Genomic DNA, 16,261 nt, shown 5'->3' with positions numbered 1-16,261 from the left:
CGGATTCGATAACAAAGAAATAAGAGTTTATGTGCGAAAAATCAATTCAATTTTTCACCTTGATCAATTAATCAAATCTTCATTTATGTAGGTCAAGTTCTATCAAAGAGATGAAATAATTATTTAATTGGTGTTGGTAAACATATAACACTGCTAGAATCTCTGCTAATTTGTGTTCGTACGGTTCTCTGGCGCAACCAACTATTCCATACCCCATGGATAATCTGGCCACATGATCAGTTGACTCTTCCCCAGGCTGCCACTCGGAATAGCGTCACAGTCACGTGCAGGCGTCATGCTGCTCCCCGTAACCGTCCCCGTCTGCCTTTGTAGTCCAATTGGTAATTTTGCGAAGCGGGCAGAAACTTCTTCGCCACTAATGACAAACAATTTGGAAATAGAAATACAAAGATATAGAAACAGAAACGGGCGCTAAAATTACAAAATCTAATAACGCGCGGCTAATGCAATCGGGTGAAAGAAAGAAAGCAAGCCAGCTCGGCAGTTGCTGAATGACTGGAGAGAGAGCCAGCGCTGAATTCGGGCTGGAGAAATGGCCTAAACAGAGAAAGAGAGAGAAACGATGCATGAGACTCGCTCTGTCTTGGCAGGTGCTGTGAGAGCCACGATCTGAGCGGCAGCTCCGTTGGAGCTGCAAGAAAAAGTCAGGCCGGCCAGCCAGTCTAACGACAAGAGCTGAAGCATAAAGACATGCGACGTCGGGTGCAACGTCCGTTAGAGTCAGAGTCAGAGCCAGAGTCAGAGTCATTGAACGCTTGCATTTGGCAGCCAAACAAATAATCAAAGCCTCAAACTTAGACCAGAAGACTCCAGACTGAAGAGGCAGCCGCGTGTTGCACAGTGCCCCCTTATACACAGTGTCTTCCGTCCGCCGCGTGCAACATAAGTATACGTAATCATGGTGGTCGCCACGCCCCCAACCACAGCAACGGGAGTAGGAGGCAGTAGTAGCAATAGCAGCAGCAGCAGCAGTGGCAGCAATCCGGGTAATTGCTACATGGATCAGTACCAGAAGTACGCCACGCACTGCGAGCGGGCGGACAGCGGGAACGGAAGCGATCTGGAGAGCAACGGCGTTCCGGCCAAGCCCGCATCGCTGCTGACCGACGACAGCGAGGAGAGTGGTCCCTCCTCCCTGGGCAGTGACTCCCTCAACTGCAGCAGCACGGAGTACGTGCGTCAGGCGGCCTCCCAGCCCAGCGGCCAGCTGCAGCTGCAGCGGCAGCGGCAAAAGTCGATACGCATGCTGGGATCCCTGGGCTCCCTGCTGCCGGACTCCCTGCTGCGGGACATAAGGGATCGGCGCAGTGCGGAGGAGTACGTGGTGCAGTACACGGGGACCGTCACTACCCACGCCGATGTCGATACCGATGCCGATGCCGATTCCGAGGTCAAGGACAAGCCAATGCCAGCGGGCAAGATGTCGTTGCGCCTGTCCCGCGAGTCGCTTAGCGAGGAGAAAATCGAGGAGCTGCGTGCAGCCGTGGAGAGAGCCAACTTTGTGCAAACCGGTGAGGAGTCGTTGGACAGCATTGAGGCCGCCTCGCAATCTCTGCCAGTTACCAGCAACATCCACGGCCACAGCCACACCAATGGCAGGGGCAGTGGCAGTGGCAGTGGCAGCAGCAACATCCACTACAAATATGCAGACGATCAATACTACAGCTTTCACATTAACGAGCACGAGAACTTTAGCAGCTTCGCGCGTCACGTCGACGGCGACGAGTCGGAGATGGCCGCGAGCCTAACGGAACAGCAAGATCTCTTCGCCGGCTACCGGGATGTGCGGTGTGGCAGCAGCTCCACCCAGTCTACCATTCGCTCCGCCAAGGGAACGGTGCGAGGCGTCAAAAATCGTGTGCGCAATGGAATAGCCACGTTCTTGCAGCTCCAGCAGCAGCCCAATGCCAAGGTGAGTCGAGGTCGAATGAACATGAGCACACACACATATGTGAATATGTGAATATGGATATGAATATGCAGGGAATTGAGACATTTAGGCATTCAGGTATTCAGTTATTCAGAGTTATTCAGTTCCCACGGTGTCGGCGTCAACAACGTCTCGTCTGCATGATTGCCCACCACCATTGAGTCATCTGCCCGGGACCGGCCAAATTATGCAATCCCTCGGTGCGATGTGAGCATCTCTCCGCCGATTGTCTGCCATCCCACTGTGCACACGTCTCGTTCAGAGAAAGTGCTACCCAACAATTGAAGATGCCGATGCCGATGTGTGGACTCAGAGTCAGAGCAGCTTTTCAATATCTTTCACATTTCGAATTGACGGCTCACAACCCGCTCATTTTAGCCGTAATCTAATGAGCAACTGCTGTCCCCCTCCCAGCCTGCCCCCAGCCTGCTTGTCCGCCTGGTGGCTCCACACACGAGCTGTGCTTTCAACGTCTCTTCGTTCAGTTTCTTCTTCAATTATAATGAAAACCGTTAAGTGGCTTATTTTGTGCTGTGCTGTGCTGTGCTATGCTATGCTGTCGTTGTCTTCGTCGTTTTGTATGCGCTTAGCGCGCGTTTACTACTTGCTCAGATAGCGCTTGGCTTGGCTTATTCCAGATATCGGCATCGGCCCGACTCAGCGACGTTAGCAACATTTACGTTTCCCTGTATCTTTCCATGCTCTTTCGCAGAGATTGCTCTGTAGTTTGGGTGCGTGGTTTTCGGCTTGGATTCACGACTAATCACAGTTAATGTTGGCCATGTTGGGCAGCTTGGGTTGGGGCGCACAAAACAACAGCTAGCCAACGGTGCTGAATGGAATTGTCATCGTAAAAGTGGAAATTGTATTAGTTTCTTTTTTTCCGAGGCGTGTTCTGGGAACTAGTTTTGCATAAAACGATCATTAATTGTTAATGAAGAAATGAAGAAATCGCTTGATAAATCACAGATATCATAGATTTATGTTTATTCACCTGAAGAGCTTTCTATCTGAATGCCAAGATTAAGCCAAAATTTGATATTTTATTTGCCAAGGTTTCGAATTAAAATGGCATCATTTGGGACTCCCCATTTTGGGTTCCAAAGATCTTTCAAAACTGAAGCTGGAACTTGTTCCCATTTGATGGACTATCACTCGACCATTTTTCCGCCCGCTTAAGCGCTTTTCCCCCATTTCCTAATATCAACCATGACTCGAGCAGAAATCTTTTCTGCTCCGGCAATAGTCCATAAATACATTTTCGGCTTGGAATTGTTTTTTTTTTTATTTTTATTTTTATGCTTTTTAATTTTTATTAGTCTGGCGGCTGCTCTCATTTGATTTCCTCTGCACAAAGCGACTTAGAAATTTCCCTTTATCTAATTAAATGAACAGATTTTAGATCATTTTAATTGTTTTGCTTGTGGCTTTCTTGCTTTTCACTTTCTGAGCCATGGAGCAAGACCTGATGAATTGACGGAGTGACGGTTGGCGTTGGCCCGCCTTCGACCGAAAGTCGAGAAACAGCACAACGGATCGGCATAAATTAAGTAGATGCTAAATGAATGGATATGTTTTATGGCCTTATAGCGGCTCACATGCAAATTAGCCAGCCAGCCAGATACTCAGACACTCGGATGGATGGTAGGAAGCATTCAGAGACCAACAATAGGAAAAGTGAGATGCTGTTAATTATAATGCAGGCCTGGCATTCCAGGCCATTCCATTCCACTCTCGTATGCAGAGCAGTAAAAATCGAAAGTGAAAATCTGACTGGCATCTGGCATTGTTTCGTATCGTGGCCGATTGTTTAGCCCTTCGGCGCTTGAAGCCCTAATTAGAGCAATCGACGGATTTTTGATGGCTACAAATTGATGGTGCTTGCACACAAAAAGCACAACTCACTTTGTCACCTTCGAGAAGCATCAGCAGTCGTAGTCGCAACAACAACCTCATGGATTGAGGCATCACTGGCATTAGCCTCGTACCTCGATGTGTGTTGCTCAACTCTTCGATTGGCAATCACTCTGCTCCGACTGCTCGCTGCTGGCTATTGGCCATACAAGTGACCTGCTTTCTCTTTTGTCCATTAATATGTAGCAGAGCAGCGCGCTGCGTTGTTGCTGCGACTGTGGCTGCTGTGGCTGATGCTGCTTCTGAGTCGACTGCGGCGACGACGACTGCAGCTCGACAAAAGTCGCGCCGAGGTTAGCCGTGCAAATCACGTGTGGTAATTGTTAATTGCCGGTGTGTTTATGTTTTTGGCAATGCAAATTATAGCCAAGAGTTGACATTGAACCACTGTCCCAACAGACAGTATTGGCTGGGACCCGCTTATAGCAATGGGAGTTTAGTTTTCTCCAGCAGACACTGCACCAATGCAGCAGTGCAGCAGTGCATCAGTGCAGCAGTGGCAGTGCCAGGGACATACGGGGCAGACAATTGCTGAAATTGAATTGGAAAAACAGCTTAGCGGCGACGTTCACTTCGCTCCGGCCTGGAGTTGACTTTCCATTTGACCGCAGCTCGTTTGTTGTTTGTTGCTTGCTGGATGTTTGGTTGTTTATTGTTGATTTGGTTCGTGCTGCGTGGCTTTGAACTTTTTTTTCTTGATTTTGATTTTGTCATGAAATATTTTTCTCGCGTTTGTCGCTGACAACGGCACATGCAGCTGCACTTTGTCGCTGTCTCTCTATCTGCATCTCTACGGCGCAGGCTCTGTCGCCGTGTTTGTCTTTCTCTCTTCATTTCTTTTCATTCGCCTGCTTATTAATTTTCTTTCTTTCTATTGCAATGCAAATTCTCGTCACACCGGTTTGGGGATGCTGCAGTCCCCCCAAACCACTCCGAACCCCACACTGCCTCTGCCCACTCCACGCTGCATAGTTCATTGATACCAGAGCTCTGTCCGCCCGGTTCGGTTTGGTGCGGTTCGGCTCGGTTCATTAGCCAAAGCAGACGCCACCAAAGTTGGCCAACTAACGGAAATGTTAATTGTCAAATGAAATGAACGAACCCCCCCTGAGCCGAACCGGTTGAGGCTTACAAAATAAGACATCATAAATTGTCGGGAAAACATTCCAGATTTCCATTGTACGAGTACGATTGCCTGTTGCTGCTGCTGCCTGTCGATTGCCTAGCAGTTTTCCTATTATTGCTTAATTGTATTGATTAATAGGATTTTGAGTGACATGCAGAGTTGGCTGCTGGCTGGTGGTTACGTGACTCCAAGCTAATGAACCCAACGGCTTGGAGAGTGCGCTGTGCCTAAGATTGAAGTTTTCCATGCATGAGGCCCAACCAGTTCTCCCGAATTGCATTCCTGTTTGCTAGCAAGACCTGATTTCTACTTAATTCTTGCATCAAATATGAGTTTTGCATCATTAGGCGGTAGTCCTCTTGGTTTTCCCGTTGCCATTGGCATTGTCATTGCCTTTAGATTGAAATCGATTGTCTGTAATAGTCTATCGCAGCTTAAAGTCGGCGATTCTTCCGCGTTGCTTTTGTCTCTTTTTTCAGACTGGCCTGGCCTTCATCCTCACAAACCAGAGACCCAATTTGGACATGCCGTTCTTGCATGACCATGACAAACACTGAAATCCGCGCTCTGTGGCGAATGTTGCGCCAATTTCCAGTTTTTGGTGGCCTGCTTTTAGCCACCGACCCAGTCAACGTCAACTCGACTCGACTCCGGCAATAACCAGAACTCGAACTCGAACTCGAACTAATCTGTTGCTCTTTTTCCACCTCTTCTCCTATCCACCCACAGTGCTACAAAGAGAAAGACCTGGGCAAAGTGGTGCTCTACACCACCAGCATGGGCATTATACGGGACACCTACACGAAATGTGCCAATGTCAAGCAGATTCTGCGCACTCTGCTGATCAAGTTCGAGGAGCGAGATGTCTTCATGAGCGTCGAGTACCAGGCCGAGATGCGCCAACGCATGCAGACCTCCCATGTCCGAGTGCCCCAGCTGTATGTCGAGGGCCAGCACATCGGCGACGCGGACACAGTGGAGCGGTTGAACGAGTCCGGGGAGCTTCGCCAGCTACTTAAGCCGTACAAGTCCATTTCCAGCACCTACACCTGCCAGACCTGCGGCGGCTACCGCCTGCTGCCCTGTCCCTCCTGCAACGGGTCCAAGAAGTCCGTTCACCGGAACCACTTTACGGCCGAGTTCGTGGCCCTCAAATGCATGAACTGCGACGAGGTAGGACTGGTCAAGTGCCACAACTGCTGAGGAGAGCCCGGGACTGGACTGGACTGGATCCGGAGCTGGAGTGCGGACTGTCTGTATAGCTCATAAGTGTTTCTGCATTTTATATCCGCTCAGCCTTTATTATTTGTGTGTAAATCAAGCTAATCGTAAGCCCTGTTAAGCTTAGTCAGCAATTAACAACAAGCAGCATATTCTAGTTATAAGTAGTAAATAGTTTAAAAAGAATATGTCCTTCTTGTGTGCTTATTTTCCTACTGCAGAGGGAGATGGAGCTAAGATAGGTGGGTCCTGATTGCACAGCAAAGCTGACATATAATTAGTTCTCCCTGAATGTTTCGCAAATATTTGAAATGCTGTTAAGCTGATTGAAGCTACAATTTTGATTCATTTTCCATTGAACCTCAAAGTATGAAAAACTGCATTCAGATTTGGATTTCCATTAAACTCTGTATGGCATGCCGCCTAATTGACTCTGAATTAATTTTGTTCCTTTGCTGATTGAATTGCATACTTTTTGGCTTGATGCGTTTTGAATAGTATAGGATGTTATTTTGGGTAGAAATTTAATTCTGGAAACAGCAAAAAGGACAAAACTGACCTTTGATTCCAACAGCAGCCCCGGCATTATTCTTTGGCGTCCGTGAAAGTGAATTATAGACTAACTTAAGCGCAGTAGCACCCAAAACTATGCCCCCACAATGCGGGCCAAACAGCGACAGAGGCAGAGTATACATTTCAGGAAATAGTTTAATATTATGGAGGGGCAAGGACATGTAGCCATGTACAAGTGTATCGGGGTATTTTTGTGTGTGCGTGTGTGTGTGTGTGTGTGTACGGGTAAGTAAGCTTCAACTCCGCCATGATTGCTTTCCACTCGGCCCTCCTGCATCTATTCCATTCTCTTGGCTTCCATGGCTCTTGGCAATTATGTAAACCAGCTTCTCTCCTTCCCTCTCTCGCTTTCTCTCTCTGAACCACACCGACCATGCAATTTTCTCGCGCCATTTAATTTTTGTCGGCCTGCCCCTGCTCGAGTCGGAAGGGACGTCTACGTTTGCCTTTCTGCCAGTTAGCCAGTCAGCCTGGCCCCAACCATTTGCCGTTGCTATTTGCTTTTGGTGTCTTTGTTAGTTATTGTTATAGCCCCTTTTAATGTTATTTTCCACTTGGCTCACACTTTTGTTAACATGCCACCCTCACGCACTGAGCAACCTACCAAGCCGCCAGAAGCCAGAAGCTAGCCAGAAACCAACTGACCAACCGAACTGACCGGCAGCCAGCGAAGGAAAAACAACCAGCCAAACCCTTTCGTGGGCTCTTCAGCCCCAGCCTCAGCATCAGAATCAGAAGCAGCAGCGACGAGGCATTGCATGGCTGAAATTGTTATGCTTCCGCTGCCTGACTGGCCCCCCAGATCGTTAAATTCACAGGCGGCTACATTGTAATTACCAAGCGGACCCACGGATACGTCGGGCGAGCCACCGAACGACCCACCGAGCGACCCGTCGAGCTGTTGGCCCAAATCCTCAGCCAAGGCGGCTTGATTTATGTGCCAACAGCGGCGTCGTCATACGCAATTTTTCATAAACAATTTGGCACAATAACACACAATATTCCAAGGGGTTGTGGTGCTCGGATTGGAGTTCTGCCTGGCTTTGGGTTTGGGGTCGTCGTCGTGGTCCGTGATCGGGGTCCTTGGAGCCGAGAACAGAGAGTGCGAGGAGCCACCGAAAAATATTAAAATATATATATTGTAAATACCGGTAATGCTGGCAAACGGTGGCGTCATGTGAGTGTCGTCTGGTGGCCACACAGCTGGATGGAACCACAGCACCGTACAGCACACAGCACGGTATGCGATGGGAGACCTGGGGGCCCTGTCCTGTCGCTCTGTATTTGAGTCGAGTTCCGTTGTGCCACATAATGGCAGCTGGTCGCTGTCGCCTGGCAGTTAAGCCAATACCAGGACAGAGCAGTGTAGAGCAGAGTACCCGTTCCAGGCATTGCCATGAATCGCTGGCATTGTTAACTTTATCCGCGGTAATTAGTTTATGCGCGCAATTTCATGTGCAATTTGGTCATTAAACATTTTTTGTGCCCTCCCTCTCTCCCTCTCTGTGTGGGTGTGTGCAGTATTATTTGGCATTTTCAGAATGGAGTCTGTGGCATGGTCCGGAAATATTGTACGAGAGCATCTGAAAACGAAAGCGCTGCATACTCTCGGGCACAGGTGTTTTCGGGAGCTCTGGCTCACTATAAATTAGTGTGTCAAGCGGACGGCAGCATCGCATCGCATCGCATCGCTCCCAATTGGCGACAAATAAAATTAGCCACACATTATGTTTTTGGCAAAAACTTTCAAATTGTTTTGGCCTGCCTCCGGCCACGGAGGCAACCGCGCCGCACCGCACCGTACCCCATCCCACAGCCAGCTCATTACACTCTTTGTTGTTCTCTCGACGAATCGGGTAGGGCTGGCTGGGCTACAAATCACGGGCAGCTACTCAACGGATTATTAAGTGAAAATTATGGCACTCCAAAGGCTCATAAAGCATTTACAATGCTGCTGTCGGGGCAGCCGCAGCGGTTAGTTACATTTTTTATTGTCATTTGGCTGGGCGTAGCCCAAACCTAACCCATTTGCCAGTTGTCTGCCATAAAACTAACATAGCTCACATTATGGAGCACAGTTGGGGCACCAGTCTAAGCGGAGTCCCATCGTACAGGGAGCTGGCCAGAGCCGTCTTTTCTCTGCTCAACGGTCTACTCTGAGTGTGTGCATAAGTTTTAATCTGGCTTCGTTACAATCAGCCGGATCCTTTCGTGCGATTCTGCAGTTGTTTGCTCTAAAAAAAAGTATGTGGCAGGCGATAGAATTGTGCTTTACTATACGGAACAAGAAATACCCTTTCCCTGCAACCTTTGAGTAAGCATTCAGTAAATATGCCATCAGTCAATGCTCATGTCGTATCTTTATATTACCACCAAAAAATAAAGCGAACAAAGGGCATAACAATTCGAGAGTAATGCGCCTTGAGCAGTAAATAAAATAAAAAGGCAAAGTGCGGCCAAGAGATAGCAAAAGTAAGCAAAGAATTGATTAAAATTTACGGGTATGCTCCCACCCCGCCCTCACACATACATGCACCACACACACACGATATGTACTATAAAGATATATCACACCCCGGCAGCCATCCGCTTTTATCGAAAGTTCGCCTTTCGCCTCCTCCTTGTGGGACGATGGGCCGATGTGCGATGAGCGGGGGCGGGTTGAACAACATTTTGATTAAATTATTTTAATGGCAAGTGCGAGATATATGGTAAATATATGCGCTGAAGCTGAAGCTGGATCTATCGCTGTCCCATCTTGTTCTACTTGTGCAGCAGCCAATTAATTCAGCTGCGAACTATTAAAGCACACACTGGGCGCTCATAAATTGAGGCACGGTTTGGTAGGTGGAGATGGAGATGGAGATGGGGGAAACAGACACAGACACAGACACAGAACCAAAACCAGCAAGAGGATCAAGGCAGGGCGCAACTGGCAGGAGCAACAGCAGCAGGAACAGAACATCATGAACGAATTCTCCAGAGTGAGCTGTAAATGACTGAATATTTCATAGACGCGATTCCGTATAGATGCAGGATGCAAAGGCGCTGCCCGAACAGAAACAGCTGAAGTTCGGCTGTATTAGCTAAGCAAGCAGCTGATGGACGGCACGGGCCTGGGGCACGGATTTGCCACAGTCACTTTGGCTGTATTCCCTTCCTTTTTTGTGTTCTGCATTGGGTTGGGGCTGGGGTTGGGGCACCTGCCCGCATAAAGCGTCTCAACGCTGTCTCTCCCAGAAGAAATTTCTATCTCTGCGAGTGTAGTACCTCGTTGCCTGGTCCCCTATTTTCCTGTCGTTCTCCGCTCTTCGTGCACTGTTGCTCTGACTGACTGGTAAATATTTATTGAACACGATTCGCTCGTTAGGCGGACGCAGCACACACATCGAGAGAGAGGAGTCGAGCGGAGTCCCTCATGTCTGTTGCTCTGTTGCTCTGTCGCTGTTTCTCACATATTCGTTTTTCACTTTGATTCATTCTGTAGCATTTTTCAATTTCTTTGTATAAAGGTATACCCTAACCAACGGATGCATTAGCTGTGTCCTAAAAGAAAAGACTTTAGCTTGCATCCACTTCAACTTAATGATAATGATAGGATGTAATCTCATATTAACTGCGTTTCTATACAAGTTCAACTTCGACAAAGAACCTATGTGTATTCTCAGGCGGGAGAGTATCATCGCTCGGACCAATTGGAAATGGTATTTTCTCTGCTAGATTTTTCTCTTGATTCTTATCTAGGACGCTATGCTCCTAGTCGAGCGATCTGTGTGCAAATTTTCATCTGTCCTGGTGTGGATGTGTCCCAGGAGTGTGTGCGTAGATGTGTTAGTTTTAAATTTCGGCTTAGCCTGGCCGCCGGCTCAATAGGCCAGGCAGAAAGAAGCAGTTAATAAAATCCCTTGACACGAAGGCGTTTACATAAGCTTTTAGCAAATAATTGAGTGTGCGTGCCTTTGTTGTTGTTTTTGTTGTTGTTGGACGAAGTTGTTGGCGCTGCTTGCACGTGTATCGTGCGATTGGGAAAATTGCTCGGATTGGATACACGCCCAGTCCCCGAGGCCCCCAAGGAACTCAACCCAAGCCCAAGCCCAAGCCCATGCCCTGCCTGGGTATTGGGTCTTGGGTTACGGTCTCTGTTTCATTTCCACAGTTCGAAATTCAATTGAATTTGCAAAAATTGTTGTTTACATGTCGATTTGCTTGTTTGATTTATGCAAAATGTGTGTGCCCGAACGGAGGCGGAGGCGGAGGCGGAGGGCGTGACTCGGCCCACACACGCACGCACTTGATGATGTGTGCCTGGAGATTTGGCCAAACAATCTTGGCCCGAAATTAGACGCAGAAACGGAATGGAAACGGACGTTGGGTGACCATCATCCTCGGTCAGCGGTGGGCACTTCTAGCTTTGTGGGTTGCGTATTAAACGAAATTAGCTGCCAATGGGCAAAGGCAGATTGTTGATAGGAGAAGGGGCGTACTATATGTGCCAGGCGTTTTGTTTGTCCCTTAATAGACACAGTCCCTGGACTGGGGCTGAACCTTTTTAGCCGGGGATAAGGATTCGTATTTTGTATTTGCACAGCAACAATGATTTCAATCTTGTTTGATAAATTTTCTATTTACATACGATTTACCTCGAGCGGCAGCTCGACTTTGCACTTTGCATGGACAGCACGTATCCGCATTACGCATACGCCGCGTTATCCCAGGCTAAGAGCTTTTCCTTGCCTTGCCCTGGCCGCTAAGTGCAGCACTCGCACTTGGAATTCCATCAACGTCAGTCCACATAATGACCTGACCAACACAACTGAACAGAACTGAACTGAAGAGAACAGAACCCTATAGAAGAATGCAATGCTCGAGAAAATGGAGAGAAGTCAGAAGAAGAGTTGGCAGCTAAAAGAAAATTTGTCTTCTCTACAAGTTGCAGTCAAGTTTGCCGTCGAGCTGGGGAGAGGATAAACATTTTTCAGCAGCAATAAATAATAACGGAAAATGGCCGAGGAGGAAGAAGAAATATTAATAATAAAAGTACACAACAGCAGTGCGCATAAAGGGACAGGACAGGGGCAGGACAGCGCAGGACAGCACAATGGATGCGAGTGCCCCGCAAGCTGGACAGAATCTGGGCAGCCAACAAGAAAAGTGCATTCACGAATAAAATCAAAGCCATCAACTGCAATTGCAGTCGACGGACATGGACATGCAGGGAAGGTCGAGCGGACCGGACCGGACCGGACCGCTGGAATGGGGGCCCAGGGGGGGTGTCTGTGTCGGAGGCGAATTGAATGGTTATTGGAAGTGCTCTGCAGGAAGGCCAGGGGCAGAGGCAGGTCCAAGAACGACCGAGAATACTGGTGGAATAAAACTTTTGCGCTTCCCTCACGGCCGTAAAACTATTACGCAAGATGCATAAAGACTTTGTCAAGTGGAAAAATATGAAAAAGTTTTACATTTCTATGCAAAAGGCAGCGACGTAAATTGCAGTGTCCCCCTCCTTCACCACACACTACTAGTTAGGTCATGGGCCAAAGCCAGGGGCAGAACTGGGGCTCCCATATATGTGGATATTTTCTATCAGCTGCATGCTGTGCCTGGGATATTTGGAAAACTTTTTGATCCGCACTAATTGCCCCAAATAGGCCATAAAGTGTAGGCTTATTAGATGGGCCCATCAATATTTGGGAATCTCTTTCATGGCTTGTTATTAAATTACAGTTAATAAAAACCTTTAATTTCCCGATTTAAAGATTAAACAAATTTGGCTAGGGACGGACTCTTCTGCTCTGCTCTGCTAGGCAGGGATGGCAAACAATGTGGCAAGTCACAAAGCACTGGGCACCAGGCACCAGGCAGCAGGCAGCAAACAGCAGCCAGCACACTTTCAATTTTCGGAAAACACATAAAACTTGATTATCTTGATTAAATTGCAAATCAAAAACATGTTTCAAGGATTACTTGTATGCCACAGACGCACATACGCACACGCACAAGAACAAGCACACGCATGGATAGAGCGAGAGCTTATCAAACCACAGACACAGACACACACGCATACGCACACACCCACACACATGTACCTTGCAGCAAAGCTACGGAGGAAGATACATATTTTTATTCACATGGATACAATGTGAGGGGATATAAATAATAATTTTAAACTGCAGACAGACTTTATCTGTGGGTGTGTTTGTGTTTGAATTTGTGTGTGTGGGTGTGCCATGTTAATCTGTTAACATGAAGCTTAGATCGATTTCATTTCAAAAGTGTTTATATCAATTTCAAGTAATTACAAGCAGCCACAAGCACATGGGTCTCCAGCTCGAGCACAACCCAAAAACAAATCTGCATGCGAGTATATGTACATATGTCCTCTTACTCGTAGAGATGTCGATACACAGGTGAAAACATGGTCACAAATCTTTCCACGCACTGGAAAATATGACGAAAATTTATTATAATTCAATTCCAAGGCTATGGAAACACTCTGAGCCCAGGCCACAAACGTGTTGAACTTGTTAGAGGCTCCTCCAATTGCTGGCAGCTCTCGACTGACAAGTGTGTTGACAGATGCATCAGATGCCATCATCGCTGCAGTCGTCGAGGATTGTTTGAAAAGCTCTGCAGTTTCGCTTCGTAATTAATATAATTATTGATTTGGTGCGACAAGAAAACCTTTGGTAATGATTTGTTTGTGGGCGCTGATTAATGTCAATCAACTGATTAGTTGAAACTCAACTAATTGATTTAAGCTTCTGGGTCCTGTATCTGTGGCAGTGTCTGTTTTGCAGCTGCTGAACTTTCAAGGAGATGAAATTGCTCTGAAGTTGCACTTAAAAACTTGTAAGCTATGCCTCTCCTAATCACTATAATAGTACTTTGGCCCTCTGCAATCAGCATCCTATTTGTATCCATTTCCCTTCATATTATAGTTTCAGGTTCAAACCCCTTCTGATACAACAATTTCTCAAATATATCTTACCCCTTTCGGGGCGTGTCAGAATCTGTCACAGACAATGGCATCATGTGGGGGATAGGGGATCATTTGAATTAATCGCATAATATGTGAACTAATTAAATGTCAACCCCAAAGCGCTGACTTAAAAGCCCCGTCGGACCAACTTTGTTGTCCTCCTTCGAGTATTACAAATGCAGGGAGAAACACGGAAGGTTAGTGGCAGCAGCAGCTTACAGCTGGCAACTGGCACTAGTGCAGAGGTAAATGTAAGTAAATCTGCAAATGTCAAAGAGATTAGGTGAGTCATAGGCGTGGGCGTGGCAAAAGCAACGTAACAAGGGCGTTGCGGGTGCAGGAGCCATGGGATAACGGGGAGTAGGTAACTGTGCCGGGCTAATCTTACCAATTTTAAGCGCATTGTCTTCTGCCAGCTTCTGCGGGCTAGTTACGCCTTTTGTCCGTGTTCTTGCTGCTGCTCCCTTACTGGCACTGGTACTGGTACTGGTAGTGGTACCGGTATGCTGCATCTTTTTCTTCATCTGCTGCGCTGCCCCTGGCGTGGTGTCACGGGTGGCTGTTTTTGGGCGTGTCCGGGGTAAGAATAAAAAACTTGGTGTATGTACGGTACGTGTGAGCAAAAAGCAAAAAGTGCCAGCGGCTTCGTGTCGATGAATGTCTGCGTGTACCTCTGTCTCTGTGCCCCTGTCTTTGCAGGAGTATGCAGGTGTGTTTGTGAGTATGTGTGGTTATGAATGTGTGTGTGTATGTTTGCATTGCACTTATGCACATGTGTACAAACAGACGAAAGGGGCAAAGGAGGACGTAAGCTTGCTACAAGGACAGTCGGCAGCAGTGGGCGGAGGCGCAGGGCGGAGCCGTGCAGGAGTTGAGGAGATGACGCTGTAATAGCATTCAAAACTCTTACTAATGAGCAGGCAAAGGGAGCGGGATGAAGAGAGAATGCAATAGAGACAAAGAAAGAGAGGGAGGGGAGGAAAGTCGGTTGAGAGGCTTGTGATGGCGGGTGGCGGAGGTGGCACCAGGGCAGGTGATGTGTTGCCTGCAGCGCGTTGCCAGCAATGCTTGAACCAATTTTACATTGTAGGACAGCGACAGTGGCAGGGGCACGGGCTGGGTGGAATGGAGTGGGGCAGAGGTCATGCCCAGCTCTGGCAGCAGCCACGGCAGGCTTCAAACTAATTGTGCAATTATTTTTGCATAAAGTGGCATAAACATGGCTAGAAGAGGCATTATGCGAGTGGCCTGACTTTTGCAACATATGAAGATGTGTTGTTGCCGATGCTACTGCCACACAGCACTATGCACTGCACTCCTCTTCCCCTCCACTCCCCTTCTCTATTCTTCCCTGCTCTGTTCTTGCTGTTGCAACGCTCAAACACCAGAGAGTGGCAGGGGGAGCGGGGCGCGTGCCTAAGTGGCACTCGTAAAATTTGAATGTAATATTCATTATTTTTTGCACATTGTCTGTCGGTCCGTCTGTCCGTCTCACTTTCAGTTAGCTACATTTTTACTTTACTTTGTTGTGGCTGCTGCCAAACATACGAGCATAGATGGCAGAACAGAGTCAGACCGGTTCTTTGTTTTAACTACTGTTCAAGGATGATTAAAGTGGCTGTGAAGTTGACTGTATTACGCATACGCCCAGTGGGCCCAGTATGCCAAATAAGGATTTCTATAATTATTATACAAGCAAACTTGGGCCAAGCATTATAAATGGTTAGTTGACTCTTCCACTTGTCAATTAGCTCCATTCAAGACAACAATTTATGCCTACACTGAGAGAAAACTGGAAAAGAGAAAAGAGTCACACCCATATATGTATACATAAAATACATATTCGGTTTTCCACTTCAAACATACTTAAACTAAATATAGCAAAACAGTATTAATATCCTTTTTTAATACTGTCCATTTTGAATCTAAATCTATAATAATGGATGTGATGCCAATGGAATTTGTAACATGGTAAATTGGAGGGGTCATCAATCACCTGATACCGCTGATAAAAGCATTTCTTAATGCAATGAAAAGGCCTAGAATCAATTGTAAGGGGCTTTTGAGTGTTCTTAGTGGCAAAACACTGCCCAAATGGCTCGACCGATTTTCGGGATATTTTGTGTGCTTATCGGTTAAGTCTGCGCATCGGCCAACATCTATTATTCATCCCTATCAGACCACTCCTTTGGGTACCCAAACACCTATGTACTTTTTTTTGGGAGATAACCGAAGGAGTGGTCTGATCTGGTAAAGATCTGTTTTGACAAAGTTTGATTCAGATTGATTAGTTTTAAGGCATAGCATCGTGGGAAGCGGTTATCGCCATCTGGAGCTGTAGCACTTGTGTGAATGTCCTGGGGTTTGAATATTGTGTATGAAATCATTATTTGTTTCATCTCGAAAGCGAAAAAATCTGAAAATCTGATAATCGAAAACACATCAAATTTCAAGAAAATCGGCCGAGCCATTTCGGTTAAGTTCAATAACAAACAAT

At 47.1% G+C, this 16,261-nt stretch overlaps 1 protein-coding gene across 1 annotated transcript; it reads left to right on the top strand.

Moving 5' to 3' along the window:
• The first annotated feature begins 1,018 nt into the window (after positions 1 to 1,018).
• LOC6587670 (glutaredoxin domain-containing cysteine-rich protein CG31559) lies at positions 1,019 to 6,194 on the top strand. The gene is made up of 2 exons (XM_002013247.2): positions 1,019 to 1,933; positions 5,721 to 6,194. The coding sequence occupies exons 1-2, from the start codon at positions 1,019 to 1,021 to the stop codon at positions 6,192 to 6,194; spliced, it is 1,389 nt and encodes a 462-aa protein (XP_002013283.2).
• Positions 6,195 to 16,261: the final 10,067 nt, after the last annotated feature.

The sequence above is a fragment of the Drosophila persimilis genome, unplaced genomic scaffold (genome assembly GCF_003286085.1).
Source record: "Drosophila persimilis strain 14011-0111.01,24,50 unplaced genomic scaffold, DperRS2 tig00000000-arrow-pilon, whole genome shotgun sequence".
Lineage (NCBI taxonomy): Eukaryota > Metazoa > Arthropoda > Insecta > Diptera > Drosophilidae > Drosophila > Drosophila persimilis.
This window is presented reverse-complemented; position numbering and strand designations above follow the sequence as displayed.